The sequence below is a fragment of the Talpa europaea genome (genome assembly GCF_964194135.1).
Source record: "Talpa europaea genome assembly, chromosome: 1".
In the NCBI taxonomy this organism is placed as follows: Eukaryota; Metazoa; Chordata; class Mammalia; order Eulipotyphla; family Talpidae; genus Talpa; species Talpa europaea.
Window position 1 is genome coordinate 43,005,472 of NC_140073.1, and position 16,282 is coordinate 43,021,753.

The window sequence follows — 16,282 nt, forward strand, 5'->3', positions numbered from 1 at the left end:
AAAGTCATTCAAAAGTGGTGAGGGAGGAATTCTGAGGGGTAAGCAGGATCGCAGCAGTTACTATCTGACCAACAATGCACTTTTATTTCTAGCTGAACTCTGTGGTAATGTGCTGAGAAAAAAATACCCAAACACCAGGATTCCAGCAAGCCCTAAATCATCATCTATCGTAGAAATAGTTCCCCTCCTATCACAGGAAGCAAAGGTGCATGGCCTGAAGCTCTGCATTACCGTCCATAACTGCAAAGTTAGGCTGACCAGGGCAAACACTTATTGACACCATTGTTAAATCCCAAAAGTGTACTTCTAACTCTTGTAATGAAGCAGCAGCTAGGTAAACAGAGCCCAAATTCAAAATTCCCATGAAATAGAATTACTGCAGGTAAATGAAAAACTTAAGACCAGCAGGCTATACAGAACCATTTATTTCATAATTAGTTATAATTCAAAGACCATGTCATATTTAATCAATTCCTATTTCTTAAAACAAAGCTAGAGTAACACTGTTGAGAGAAAACTAATACATATTCTTAGCATGAAAGAATAGGATACTGTGCATAGGAAGATGAAAGGGTTAACAGTTTCCAATAAAACACCCCAAGTTATTCATCTCCTCCAAGGTAAGTGTCCAGTCAAACAGGATTGGCCCAAAGCAGGCCACTGAAGCCCAAAGCTTGCCACCAGTCTAAGGCACCTTCTGGCAAGAAACCACAGAAAATAGGCATCAGGTGGCAAGCAAGTCTGGAAGAAAAATTGCAAAATAAAGTACAAATCAAGGTAATGGCTGCCATTGTCCGTCTCCACCCACCACCCCTCTCCCAAGTGTCTCTCCATGTCTCAGATTCCAGGGTCCTTCCGTGTCCCCCAAGTCCACGGTGTAAGTCCAAAGCTGAGAGGCGAGCAGGCCTCCTTCTTCACGTGTCTCTGCTCCACATGCTTCCTCCAGTCTCCCCTCTGGGGCTCTCCTCCCTGTTTTCTTCAGCTTCTCCTCCCCACTAGCTTTGCCTTTCATTAGGCGAGGCAGGGGACACAGAACCTCCATTTTTACAAAGATCACACTCTGTAGCTATTTCATTTCTCACAATGTGGGGCAGTTGTGGGTTTTTTGACCAACATTAGTTTAAGAAAATCAACAAGCAACTGTAAACCAGAGAAACACTGGGCTGGGGCGGTGGGGGGGGGGGGAATGAAGAAATTAAGAGGAAGTAGCATCAAAACAAAGGGGGTGGGAATTGTATGGGGACTATAACCAAGATGAAAATGCACACATTGTGCAAAAATGAAAAATGATGTAAAAAATGTATAAAATAAAAATAAAAATGAAGGAAATTAACACAGCTTTTATGTATTTATTCCAGGTTAAACTGCTGGTATGTGGAGTGAGAAGACTTGAATTTAAACACTCTGTGCGCCTCCCTGTGGCGCAGGCGGTTGAGCACCGCATTGTGAAGCTGTCCCCAAACCCTGTAGCGCTGGTTCAACCCCGGCCCGCCAGTGAGAATCCCACATGGCCCAGGAGACCTCTCCTTTCTCACCCACTGCTCCCCTCAGCAGTGTATTTCAGTCAATCTGCTTGTTCTGTTCCCCACTCTGTCTCTGGTGAATCCTCTCACCCTCCCATGCATCTGTCCTGTACCCCAGTTCATGCATAAATAAATAACTTTAAAAAAAATACTCTGGACACAACATCCTCTCTTAGTACCTATCATTTATGATATTTACTACTTAACACTTTCATTTTCTCAGTCAGTGGCAGAGAAAATGAGATCGCAAACACTTGACAGAGGGCAGGAGGCCTCATTTTTCCTTGGGAGAATAGAAATTGATAAATTAAGAGCCTCTCCTAATGTGCATGATATTTACAAAAAATCTGACACAAGGTAAGTGATACACCCTGTTGGTAAATAAAGGATGTCAAAATGCAAAAGAAAAGAGGCAGCAAGGAAAAGGTGGCAGAATGTTGGAAATAAGCTCAGTGCCTTAGATGCCCCCAAGGCAAAAGGCACTCCAGGGAAGTGCATGAGGGCTCAAGAAGGCTCAGGGGCCTGGTTCACAAATAGTCATGGGGAATTCACAATCCAGAGGATTCAAATACGGAAGAATACTCTTAGGAAAGCAACACTTGCAGTATTCATAGATGAGTGATCCATGGTTTGTGACGTTGTAAAAGGAGACAGTGCCCACCTCACAGTCTAGGAAAACCCCAACACGACTAGGAGGGACGCTTATGGAAAGAGCCAAGATCTTCGGTTTCTGGGAGTGAGTGTCCTTATCAAAAGCACAATACTCTGATCGATTCTCTAACCCTATAGCCCATATGTTATATGCAGGCTGTAATCCAGCATAAAAATCTTGTTTAAAAGTGAGCGCACGAGCTCTCATGGCAAACTGCCGCGAACGTGCTATGTAATGGTTTTCCCCACACACCCCCAGGATCCAGGAACTTTTTTTGGATACATCTACCTCCCAGTAATGTTTCCCATTTGTGAGAAGTGGTGATCCCACGACAGAATAATCATAATAGCAATTCACATTTCTAACTGGATTGTTATCACACAAATATCTCAGTTCTCTCTTATTCGCAGAAATCTTAACACAGTGTCCATTGATGGCCCGATTCAAGGTGACATCAACTGCAGAAAAATTAAAGGTTTGGGTGAGGGACAGGAAGTGTCCTTATACATGACATTGCAAGAAAAATCATGAGAATAACTTAGCAGGAAATGGAAAGAATTTTGGTTTTAGGGAGAAATAAAACACTGCAGAATCAGTCTGCATGTGTATTAGAATGAGAAACATGAGTTTTAAAATATGAGCTCTATTAGAAATCAAAAAATTCAGAAAGATGAAGTGAATAGAGAAGTTTGATGACACGGGATTTATCCTTACCCCAGTAGCATCGCACACTCGCCAGGTCTGAAATGATTTAAAAAAAAAATCTAAATTGGTAAATCTAAGCGAAGGACACAGCACTGAACTCTATTTCCTCTCCAGATTAAGGGAAGTTCCTGGAACTATGGGAGGGAGTAAACTAGTAAATAAGGGTAGTGCTGACTCCTGGCCGATCCCCACTCAACAGGACATTTCCTCAGCCACGGTTGCCAATGGCCCCAGCATCACTGTCCACACCTAAAAGCTGTGTTTCTTCCTCATTTGGTCCCTGCCATTGCAACACCCCCCAGTCATCCAGCCGGCTGACCCCGCCTCACCTAAAAGCCCTCGCATCATCCCTCTCAGATCCGGAGCTTGGTACACACGTCTTGGTTGTTCGAGAAAAGTTTTTGGCTCCTTCAGAGTGAAATCCCAACACCTAGAATGAGAAACATAGATTCCCACACCTCTAACATATTGTCCTGTCAAAACTACTGACTACCTATCGCTTCTCTCCAAGCAATGCACTTGAACTCTTACCTGGAAACTATGAGAAAAAGAGTAAATGCTAACCTCAGAGTCAGAAAAAAATGGGCTGATGTCTACCTCTGTGTGACTCTGGGAAGGTCTCGACCGCTCAAGAGCCAATTCTTCCTTTCAAAGTTAAATCATTAATATCTATCCCTCTACTTGCTAAAAACCATATGAATTATGTGTAATAACAGATTGGACAAAATAAAACTTCATTACCTTAAAAAAAAAAAGGAATGTGTGGAAAAGTCACCACATGCATTTGGGATCCAGAGAGAAAAACAGAAAGGAAGGCTCCAGAACCTGGCTCCTGGGTGTCTGAGATATGTCAAGTTTAGGAACACTCCCTGGAGACAACCAAGATTTCAAACTCTACTCCCCACTAGGGAGGCCATCAGAATAACATTGAAGACTCAGGCTCTCTGAAAATAATTGCAGACACTTGGAAAAGAATACATGGTGATCTCCAGCGGAACAGTGGTCTGGATTTTATATGTTCAGAAAGAGGTCGATGCTGTCGGGTAGGTATGTGTATTAGAATGAGATATTTGATAATTGGGGCCAGAGTGTGGGAGGAGATGAATCACTTTCTTACAGCAGGACCCAAATATCCCACGAGATAGTCGATGAACTATAGATATAAAGGTATTGTTGCTAATTCTGGGTGCTTGGCAGAAAAAGAAGATCTGGGCTTCCCCCTATAAAAGTTAAGCACCTATGATATACAAGAACCCTAGATATAAGCACACAGAGTGAATAAAATTTATGAAGTTACAGGGCGTCCCCAGTGGTGCGGCGGTTGAGCACTGGGTTGCGAAGCTGACCGCAGATCTGCAGCACCAGTTTGATCCCCAGCTACCAGGTAGGGGTCCCACATGGCACGCAGACCTCTACTGCTGCCCACTGCTCCCCTCAGCAGTGTACTTCGTCAGTCTGCCTGTTCTGTGCCCTGCTCTGGCTCTGGTGAATTCTCTCACCCTCCTGCGTTTCCTACTGTACAAAGTGCTTGTATAAATAAATAGATAAATCTGTAAAAAAAAAAAAAAAAAAGGAAGCTATTATCCTTTTTTTTTTTTTTTTATAAATTTTATTGTTATATTCCCCATACTATTGCAGCCCCCCATTCTGACCCCAATCCCTCCCCTCCCGCCCCCGCCCCCCTAAAAGTGTCTCTGGTTCATAGTTTTTTGTTGATTTTGATTTTCACTTTTCTTATAGTTATTCATTTTCCTGGTCCCTTATTTAAGTTTTCTAGATTCCTGCTATGAGTGAGACCATCCGGTATTTTTCTTTTTCTTTTTGGCTTATTTCGCTGAGCATGATCCCTTCCAGCGCCATCCATGTTGCAGCAAATTGCATGTGTTTATCTTTTTTGAATGCTGAGTAATATTCCATGGTATATATGTACCACATCTTCTTGATCCAGTCATCTATTTTTGGGCATTTGGGTTGTTTCCAAAGCTTAGCTATTGTAAACAGTGCTGCTATAAACATAGGGGTGCAGGTGTTCTTTGGAATTGATGTTTCTGTGTCCTTTGGGTAAATACCTGAAGCTATTATCCTTAAAAAAAAATTATGAGGTTACAGAGGTCTGATAACTCAAAGCCTTGATTTTTTTTACTTATTAATTTTTTTCTTATATTATTGTAGTTCCCATGGTTCTCCCACCCCTGCATCACTTGTGAACCTTCACCATATCCCCTTGTGCTCTTCCTTCCCGTTTTGACCCTCTTCCTTCACCCTCCTTTGCTATATGCCTCAGATCTATAGTCAGTGTGCTAGTTTTGACTTTTTATCCACCTTTCATTTGGTTTCTCTACATTCCACATATAAGAGAGACCATTGGTATTAATCTTTTTCCTTCTCGCTGATTTTGGCTAGCATAATCCTTTTCTAGCTCCATCTATATTGCTGCAAATAGTAGTTTGTTTGTCTGTTTTGATCGCTGAATAATAGTCCACTGTATAAACATACCACAACTTTTAGATCCATTCATCGATTTTGGGGTATTTGGGTTGTTTCCAATCTTGGCTGCTGTAAATAGTGCTGCAATAAACATAGGAGTCAGTTTTCCTTTCAAATTATTGTTTTTGTGTTCTTTGGGTAGATTCCTAGGAGTGGGATCACTGGTTCAGATGGAGATAAGGTTTTAGTGTTATCAGGAAGCTCCACGAAGCTTTCCATAGTGGCTGGACCAGTTTACAATCCCCCCAGCAGTGTAAGAGTGTTCCTCTATTTCCACATCCTGTCCAGCATTTGTTGTTTCCCCCCCTTTTTTTTTTTTGGTGCGGGCCATTCACACTAGAGTGAGGTGGTATCTCATTGAGGTTTTGATTTGGATTTCCCTAGTAACTAGCAATGCTGACCATTTTTTCATATGCCTATTGGCCATTTGTCAAATGCTTTTTCTTTAAAGCTACTACTGACCCAAACTTGTCAGCTTCCTACCATCCCCATTCCTTTCTGTAGTATCTGATCCATTTTAAACTCACTTTTTATAAACAGGAATTTAAGACAAATGTATACCCATATTTCTCTGCCCACAATGATACTCCATTGTTAGTGAACACGAGGTTACTCTAAAAAGCATTAAACATCTCTCCACAGCACAAAAAGACCGTCTCTGGCCTCCCACACATACCTTTGTATGATGTCAGTCACACCCTAGGCGAAAAAGAAAAAATAAATTAATTAATTTTTAAAAAATCATGTGTCAAGAAGTAATAGGTTCTCTCCACTTATAAGGCCTCATCACATCTCCTTTGCCCCTTGATTAGGTGGGGTAGAGTTGGTCCCATTGTCAGAGACAAATGCAAAGACAAGACCTAGGCCAGACATTCCAGAACTCATGTGATGCTGTCAGGTTTCCCAAGAGGTAGAAAAGGTTTTGACTCTTGTGGAAGTCAAGTATGTATCTGGAGATGCGACAGACTTGTAAGGAAAACTAGAAATCCATAATTTTATTCCCCAAATGCAGACTCCCTCTGAGATGACTTAATAATTAGTCTTTTGTGTATTCAGCAGAAATGGAATGTATGTGCTACTATTGTCAAGCATTATGCCAGGCTTAGGGGAATTTAACAAATTATAATACTCTTCAAGAAGTTTGCATAACCTTTTATGAGGTGCACACAGACACCATTAATGTAGATGCTTTTCCTGTCTCTCTCTCCTCACATTAAACTCTCTCTATAAGTGACTTCATCCAGTCCCTTGAATTTTACACACACATATGTGCAGCTAATTGACTATTTTTACTCAATTTTTCCTCTAAACTACATATTAATATATTCATTAGAAAAGTAACAGAAACCAGTAACTTAGAATGTCTCATCTGTAACTTCACCAAGTTGTTAAATCAATGCAATTTAAGAAAAAAAAAAAAAAAAGGACACACAAACACACACACACATTCCAAGGGTAAACAGGAAAAAAAATTGCAAAAACAGTTGAAAATAAGTTGGATTGAATGAAAATCAAAACAAAACAATAATCATATATGGAATATAGTTAAAGCAATATATTTATATTATTAAACACTAAACCAGAAAAGACGTTTTCTAAATTTCCAAGTTAAGAAACTAGAAAAGGAACAGTAAGCTAACCACGTACAACACACACATACTAAATATATAGAGAACAGAAACAAATGATTAACCTAAAAGAAATAAATGAAATATAAAAGTTTGTTCTATAAAAATATCAATAAAATCGATGAGACATAAACTAAGAAAAAAGGGAAAAAGCAAATCACTACAATTAAAAATAAAACAGGGGGCCTCCCCGGTGGCGCAGCAGTTGAGCGCTGGGTTGTGAAGCTGCCCTGAGCCTCTGCAGCGCCGTTTTGTTCCCCGGCTGCTCCCTGGCCACCGGAGGAGGGTCCCACATGGCGCGCAGACCTCTCCTGCCGCCCGCTGCTCCCCTCAGCAGTGTACTTCGGTCCTTCTGCCTGCTCTGCTCCCCGCTCTGGCTCTGGTGAATTCTCTCACCCTCCGGGCTTCTGACTGTACCCGTGCTTGTATGAATAAATCAATAAACCTTTAAAAAAAAAAAAAGCTAAATAGAATAGACAACATTGGTTATTTCTCTTTTCAGTTTGGAGTCCCCGTGAAGCCGTTTGGTTTTGCTTGGTATAAATACAGTGCATATTGTAGGAATTGAAGGGATGGGAAAGAATCATTATGAGTATCTTTGCATCTACAAAGCAGACAACTTAGACAAACTCCTATGAAGACACACCTTGCCAAAAACGACATAAAAATTATTTAAAAAATTAAACAAGTAAATTATATATATTTAGTTACATACATATATAATTATATACACACATATATGTACCCTTTCACACAAAAAGGGCCAGAATAAGACATCATTTGTGAATTCCACTGAATAATTAAAAATAAATACCAGGCCTTCAATAATTCTTCTCAGAAAATAGAAAAACAAGGGGGAAAATCTCTCCTCATTCCATGAGGGGGAAAAAATGCTTGTTAAGACTCTGAAGTGCATTTGTTCATCTGGACCTAGCTTCACTCGATTTAACTAATGAATGTGTAACACTAGCACACAATAACAGAGGGATATCAAATACACCTGAATAAAATGCATCTTCATTGCAAGCTCACACAGTTGCATTGTACTTGACACATTAATAAAAATGAGGTTTTCCCCTTGTTATTTATGCATTCACGTATTCCAATAAATGCAGGAAGCACACTGCAGAGCAGAAGAACCTTAGTGTCACACCAGAAAGAGCACAGCAGGGCCTCCCCGGTGGCGCAGCGGTTGAGCGCAGACCTCTCCTGCTGCCCGCTGCTCCCCTCAGCATTGTACATCGGTCCTTCTGCCTGCTCTGCTTCCCGCTCTGGCTCTGATGAATTCTCTCACCCTCCCACGCTTCTGACTGTACCCAGTGCTTGCATGTATGTATGTATGTATGTATAAATAAATAAATAAATAAATAAATATCTTTTAAAAAAAAGATCTTGCTGTAACAGGGTGATCCCCAGGAAAGGGGGAGGTTCCAAGTTCCCTTACCCACCCAAAGGAGGGTGGAGCTAAGGAAAAGAGAAGGAAGGAAGCAGGATGGAGCCAGAAGTAGACCTGGAGGATGCACATGGAGCCGAGAGACACATGAAGAAACTGTGCTTGCCATTTGGTCGTGGAGTGGGTGACACAGATGTGGGTTAGAGACCCGTGGGGAGGTGACAATGGCAGCTTTTACCTTGATTTTGGTTTTGTTCTTTTCCTTCCAGACTTGTCTGGTGGTTTGCTCCTTTTCTGAGGGTTCCCACTGAAAGGTGCTTTGGACTTGTGCCAGGCTTTGGGGCCTTGCTCTGGGCCAATGCGGATTGGGGGGACTTCTACCCACCAGGGGATGGGCAACTGTGGGTGCCTGATTTGAAAACTATATTCTTTGCCTTTCCTGTATGGTTTCCTAATTGTATTAAAGTTCCTTCCCATTAAAGTCTCATATGTTTTGTGTTGATGCAGGGGATGGCAGAACCTATATAGAGCAGGCAGGTTCGCGGGGTCTGAGCTGCCCCTCTCCCTGCCCTGTAACATTACCTGCAGCATGTCTATGTTTGATGCTTCCAATCGATGCTCCAGATCTGAGCTGAGAACGTCTATCAACTGGCACTGCTGAACGAGCTCACTCTCATCCTCTGCCAGTTTATGCAGAATGACTTCTTCCTCCTTATTCAGTTTTTGCAGCTCCTTCTGCTCCGCCGAGTCCAGGAGACCTCTCAGTTCTGCAAACTCTGCCTGGACACCTTGTCTCTCACTTTGTATTTGACTCTCAGGAAGGAGAAAAGAGAGAGAGGTGGTACTCAACCCATCAGGCAGAGACTAGGAACCAGAACCAGCACCACTGTAAATGGAAAGTTCTCACAGCAAAGTGAGACAGAGCAAGAGAACAATTCTTAAAGATGCTCTTCACCTACTACTTCCCCTCTATTATATTCCAAAATAATTCCCTCAAGTCTGCAGCACTGAGTCCAACCCTGAGCCAAAACAGAGCAACTGGGTATGTCTCCACGTTCACACAGCTGGACTACTCCTGACTGCACCACTCACCCTCTGCCCAAGTGGCACACTGGCCAGAACCAGGCGCCATGGCCGAACGGCTTCCCCCAGGAGAGTCAAAGACTTAAACGCATGATGGGAATGGAACAGGGACTGCACTGCCGTCCTGGCCAGTGTCCCTCCATATGAACCTTCCCTCCAAAGACCCATTCACCTGTGCCAGGTTCACTTTTCAATCCCCTCAACCATCAGGGAAATGATGAAGAGAAGGATAATAAATGACTGTGGGATTGTTAATGATCCGATAACAAAAAGGTAGGAAGTTCCTTGTGTTATCACCCAAATTCTACCAGATTTCTGTCTAAATCCCTCAGAAAGAGCCTCCTCCTACCTTCCAGGAAATTCTCCTTTCTGCGACTTGAGCTTCCAAATGTCCAGCTTTCTGCAGCTTTTCCCTCATCTGCCCAAGGGCGCCCTGGAGCTTCTCCTGTGAGAGGGGAATCAAGCCAGAGTCAAGCAATGGGCTTTCTCCACATCTGAATACAGGTCATGGAGGAAGTAATCAGATGATCTTTAAACATAAGAGTCACAGAAACTGAAAATATCAATGAGAACCTACAACTTAGAAGAAAAACTGAAGTGTGAAGGTATTAAGTCTCAGGCAGAAGTCTGAGAGAAGTCACCATCCCTTCCTCAAACAGGATGACTCTATTTGTCCTAGAGGAGAAATTTGATCCTGCAGCAAAGAAACAACATCTCAATCTACCTAGTCCCTAGGTTACACTTCATGTGCAAAGGGAATGATGGATTTTCATGGCACTAGCACCACCCCCCATTTAACACATGGTTCGAAACATCTACTTATGACTCTAAATAGGTCTCTTGTAATCAGGTTGGAGGCACAGAAATGTCCGCTACCTTGAAAGGTGAGCCAAGTGTTTCTCTTCCCCCAGCTTTTTCCAAGCTGGAAAATTTCAATTTGTGTCCTCTTATTAGGTAGAACTAATGTAAATCGAAAATTCTGTGAGTGTCATGAGGAAGTGTTATGTTAAAGAGATGACCTAGACTTAGCAACATCTCTAGAAATAAACTATTTTTTTTAAGACTTTATTTATTTATTTATGCACAGAAGAACTGGGGTGTAGGCCAGAGATAAAGGAGGTGAGAGCATTCACCAGAAACAGAGTGGGGAGCAGAACAGGAGAATCGGCTGAAATACACTGCTGAGGGAGCAGTGGGCAAGACAGAATCAGCTGTGCCATCTGTGGGTCAGCTCCCCCGCCCATGATTGAACTCAGACCATTGTGATGATAGGGCTGAGACTTAACTCCTACGCCACCAGGGAGGCCTCCAGAAAAAAACTTTCCACGGTAAAAATCTATCTGAAGGCAAGGCAAATATCTAAAGGCAAGGTTGTATCATATGAACTTGTCCCCTCCTGGTCCCAGAGACCTCCTTCTCCTTGCTTGACACCCCAGGCTCCTAACCCATCCTTAACATCCTTAACCCATCCTTATAAATACTGGATCTGGGCCTCCCTCATGACACAGGTGCTAAAGTCTCAGTGCTATCCAGTCATCCCCAGCCACAGTGGCATGAGTTCAATCCCCTGCCAGGGAGCTACCCACATGGCGCAGCAGACCTCTCCTGTCTCACCCACTGCTCCACTCAGCAGTGTATTTCAGTCAGTCCACCTGTTCTGTTCCCCATTCTGTCTCCGGTGAATCCTCTCAACCCCACACCTCTGGCCTGTACCCCAGCTCTTGTATGCAAAAATAAATATTTAAAAATTAATAAACACTGGATCTATCCCATTTTATTTCATTATTTAGTCATGTAAATTCTCCATGTGTACATTATTAAATGTGGTCTTTTTCTCCTTGTAATCTGTCTGATGTTAATCTCGTTGCTCATCCAGCCCTAGAACTTAGAGGAGTGGGGAATGTTCCCCTGTATCAACACCACAGGAAGAAAAGAGATCACAGACCTCTGAGCTGTGGGGTGTGGTGAGAAGGCAACCAAGAGGAGATTTCCCATCAACTATATATTCTGCTGTTTTAACTGCATCCTGCTCTCCTACCTGGTACTCCTGGACAACCTCCTCAATGAGGCATGTCTGGTGACCACGGTGCTCCCGAGTCCGCTCACAAAGCCAGCAAATGACTTGCCCATCCCGCGTACAGAACAGCATGAGTTTCTCTCCATGGCGCACACAGAGCTCTTTCTTCTGCTCCCCCTCTGGGCTCATCTTGACTCCTCTGAGCTGCTCCGCTATGTTGGCCAGATGTCGATTAGGCCGCAGGTGCCCAGGCTCGTAACTGATTCTGCACACAGGGCAGCTGCTCTTCTCTTCCTGGGTTGCCGCGGACTCCTTGTTGTTTGCAGTGATGCAGGCTCGGCAGAAGCTGTGACCACAGTCTAGGCATAGGGGCTCTTTCAAGAGGTCCAGGCAGATGGGGCAGGTCACCTCCTCCTGGATGTTCACTAAGATGTTTGATGCCATAGCTGTTGCCCCTGCTGCTCACTATCCTGGCTTGAGTCTCTTGCTCATGGATCCTTGTATATTTGAGAAGGATGTATTGGAACAAAGGAGAAAGCCAGGAAACAATTCTAATTGTATAGAAAACAAGGATAGATAAGATAAAATATTTAAGAAAAAAAAGGGGAGGGTCTCCCTTGTGATGCCAGCACAGCACTGTGAAGCTATCTGCAGCCACTGCAGCAGAGTTTCATCTCCAGTCCAGGCAGCTACCCACATAGTGCAGACCTCTCCTGTCTCACCCACTGCTCCCCCTCAGCAGTGTATTTCATGAGATCCTCCTGTTCTGTTCCTCAGTCTGTCTTTGGTGAATCCTCTCACCCCTCACCTCTGACCTGTACCCCAGAATTCTTGCATCCATATATAAATAAATCTTTAAAAAAAAAAAAAAAAGGAAGGAAGGAGACAAGGAAGTGCAGTTCCTGGACTCCAAGGAACTTGATCCTCAACTCCATGAGGAAAGAATTCATCTGGAAGACCAGAGTTAGGCAGAAAAGGAAGACATGTATTATCTAGTTGAATCATTCATCTGTGGAGTCCGGGAGCCAGCCATCCTTGGCTGAATATCTGGTTTTATGGAATGTGCAGATGGCATTATCTGGGGCCCACAGAGATATTGCTTTATGGTGTGGTGTCATTATTAAAGTTAAAAACTAGGCCCCACTCCTCGTTCAACAGGCAAATTTGGGAGGCTTGACTGGATAAGGTTGTGGGTTTGGTGGCCACAGGAACTGGGCTGTTAAGCTGAGGATCCAGATGCAGAGTCAGGACACACCCAACACTAGTCACTTTCACTTGTCATAGTGTAACAGGGTGGTCCCTAGGAATGGGGGAGGTTCCAGGTTCCCTGGCCCACCCAAGGGAGGGTGGAGCTGAGCAGGGAGAGAAGAAGCTGCAGAGGAGACTGAGGAAGGAAGCAGGATGGAGCCAGAAGGAGACCTGGAGGAGGCCCATGGAGCCAAGAGACACGTGAAGAAACTGAGCTTGTCTTTTGGTCGTGGACTGGGTGACACAGATGTGGGTGAGAGACCCGTGGGGAAGTGACCATGGTGGATTTTGTCTTGATTTTGATTTTGCTCTTTTCCCTCCAGACTTGTCTGGTTGTTTCCAATCTTTTTTTGTGGGTCCCCACTGGAAGATGCTTTGGATGGACTTTTACTCACGAGGGGATGGGTAACTTTGGGTGCTTGATTTAGAAACTAGATTCTTTGCCTTTCCTGTATTGTTTCCTAATTGTATTAAAGTTCCTTCCCATTAAAGTCTCATGTTTTGTGCTGATGCTGCGGATGGCAGAAACTATTTACAGCAGGCAGGTTTGCAGGGTCTGGGCTGCCCCTCTCCCTGCCCTGTAATAATAGGAGGGTGTTAATGTGAGACCAGATAAAGCATCTATGGGTGCTTAAAGGCCCTGAAAACCCAAGCTAGAAAACCCAAGACCAGCCAATACCCTACTTCCCCACTAGCCCAATCCGGTGATGAGCCTCATAAAGCAGGATCCTTGATGCTCTCAACCAGGAAGTGTGGCTCTTGGTGGCTGCTGCCTGCCCTCTTCTAGTGTGACCACGATAAATGTTCCTCACTTGAAACCAGTTACTGTCTTTTCAAGATTTATGTACAATGGATTGGTGGAAACCAGACAAAGACCCTACAGAACCAGTAACAATTTAACACACCTTACTTGCAGCTTCTGTTGCATTGTTAGTGCACAACCTAGGGGTATCTTGGGATCCTTCAGAATTCTACTTTCTTTCTTTTTTTTTTTTAAAGGAGCGTTTTTTTTATTGTGTGTGTGTGTATGTGTTTTTAAAGATTTATTTATTTATACAAGCACTGGGTACAGTCAGAAGTACGGAGGGTGGGGCCTCCCCGGTGGCGCAGCAGTGGAGCGCTGGGTTGCGAAGCTGCCCGCGGCCTCGGCGACGCCGGTTCGATCCCCGGCTGCTCCCCGGCCACCAGAGGAGGGTCCACATGGCGCGGAGACCTCTCCTGCCGCCCGCTGCTCCCCTCAGCAGTGTACTTCGGTCCTTCTGCCTGCTCTGCTCCCCGCTCTGGCTCTGGTGAATTCTCTCACCCTCCCAGGCTTCTGACTGTACCCAGTGCATGTATAAACAAAACAAACAAACAAATAAATAAATAAATAAACATGCCTCTATTTAAAAAAAAAAAAAAAAAGCACGGAGGGTGAGAGAATTCACCAGTTCCAGAGCGGGGAACAGAATAGGCAGACTGATGAAATACACTGCTGAGGGGAGCAGTGGGTGTGGCAGGAGAGGTCTGCACGCCACGTGGGACCCTCGCCCGGCAGCCGGGGATCGAACCTGCACTGCAGAGGCTGCGCTGGCAGCTTCACAGCCCAGCGCTCAACCACTGCACCACCAGGGGAGGCCCAGAATTCTACTTTCTAAAGGGATCTAGTCATCCACATGATGGAGGCTAAGCATAGAAAAAAGTGGAAAGGAAACCCACAAGATCAGAAAACTGGCTCACAAAGCAGGTATCAGATGCTGTAGGGGGTGTCAGCAGAGCAGACCTAAAGGTAAAGGTATGGAGATTGAGGGCCATTGTAGAAATCTGTCCACTTTCAAATTCTACATAGTTATTCCAAGGCAACAACAAACAAACCACTCCAGGAAGGAGTGACCCTCCCAGAGAGAAGACTCTATCAGGGCAGTCTCTGCAATGGCTGGGGCAGCACTCCCCTTGCCCACCTGTGACTATGCAGGAGCTCTTTTTCACCAACTCTCTCCCTCCGCAGGGCAGCAGCTTCCCTTACCAGTACCTGCCAGGACTTCCCCTCACTGACCTCCCTCAGCAGAGGCAGCTCTCCTCAAGGCTGCCTGTCTGCAACCATGCAGGTCTCTGTCTTAGCAAACTTGTCCCTTTTGGGGCAGCACCTTCTTCCTGCATGTGTCTATGTAAGTTTCCTTTATTCTTCTCTCCCCTTTATAATATACCTGGTCTTTAAATATAACTAACATCATGTCTCATGAGAAACTGGCCCAGGAAACTCGCCAGGAGCCTCTGAAAGGGGAGCTCTGGTGACACCTTCCCCAGAGTGAACCCAAGAGCCCCGCCCTCCAAATCCAACAACTGCAAAAACCACATCATGTACAAAAGGCAAAGCAAACCTTCAGTGGAATATCACTTTAATAGAATTAGTGTGCAGAGGGTGAGAAAAGAAAGGATATTTCTAAACAAAACTGTCCATCCACTAATGGGTAAATCTCCAAACAAGGTTGACATAAAGTGGGGCCACTGAGGGCCAAAACCGTGCCACCGATCTAAAGCACCTTCAAGCAGGGAACCACAGAAAAACTGCTCTGAAGCAGGTCCCAGAAAGCAGGGGTGGGGTGGGGTGGGGTAGGGGTGATGCAGTGATACAGGGCCTTGGCATCTTGTTATACTACCTTTTCTGACATCTGTATACATTGACATCATCAAGTAAATCATTTTGTAAGTTAAAAGTTGCAAAGAAATTCCTCCTACTTACTCCTGATCTCTCAGCTGAGCTTTCTTTCTAGATGAGCAATACTGAGAGAGGACAAGAGTAGAAAATTGGGAAGGAGGCATTTTATGTTACCACAGGTAGTAACAAGGCTGATGCAGCGGCAAGGGCTCTCACAACTGACTCTTGCTGCAAACCCTGCCCCTATGCTCTTTTTAATAGGCGGAGTTGGTCATTCCTCAAGTCCATAATACCCTCCAAGTCGGGCCATGCCCACTTACCCAATTCCTGACTCTGCTCTTCTTTCCTGCCTCCTCGAGTGCAAAAGTCTGGCAGATGTGTTCCTGTTGTCAAACCTGTGCTCGCATGTCACCTCAAGGGTGAGTTTGCCCACCTTCCTCTTTTGCAGCTCACCCACTGCGTGGACACCTACCCGGACAGGAGTGACCTCTCCCTACTCAGGCAACTGCTCCAGGAACACACAGACCAGTCCTTACCTAGTCCTGCCTCAGATCTCATCCTTCCCAACTGACCTTCTCCACCACTGCCTCCGGGAGACCAAGTCCTGCTCAAATCGCTTCAACCAAAGCCACCGCAGCCTCAGTGGACTGATCCACACACGGTCATTCTCACCACACCCACAGCGGTAACACTTCTGGGAGACCCCTCCTGACACCATCTCTTAGGGGTCAAACGTGCCCCCGAAGACAAACAGTATGTATGCTGTAACCTGGGTCCTACTAGGATGTGCAATTCTTGTCAAAATCTCCCCTAGCCCAGAGTCCTATGTATGGAAATGACTCTTTTGGGACTAATACCCCCTCTTGTTTCCTCTGCACGTCCCTTCAGAAGCCTCTACTGCCGGCAGT

General features: G+C 44.5%; 1 protein-coding gene across 1 annotated transcript; it reads right to left on the reverse strand.

The window, feature by feature from the left end:
• Positions 1–2,037: 2,037 nt before the first annotated feature.
• Positions 2,038–11,932, reverse strand: LOC311178355 (E3 ubiquitin-protein ligase TRIM34-like; the record flags this gene model as incomplete). Its single annotated transcript, XM_084244885.1, has 4 exons — positions 2,038–2,253; positions 8,971–9,201; positions 9,821–9,916; positions 11,510–11,932. The coding sequence occupies 4 exons, from the start codon at positions 11,930–11,932 to the stop codon at positions 2,038–2,040; spliced, it is 966 nt and encodes a 321-aa protein (XP_084101011.1).
• Positions 11,933–16,282: the final 4,350 nt, after the last annotated feature.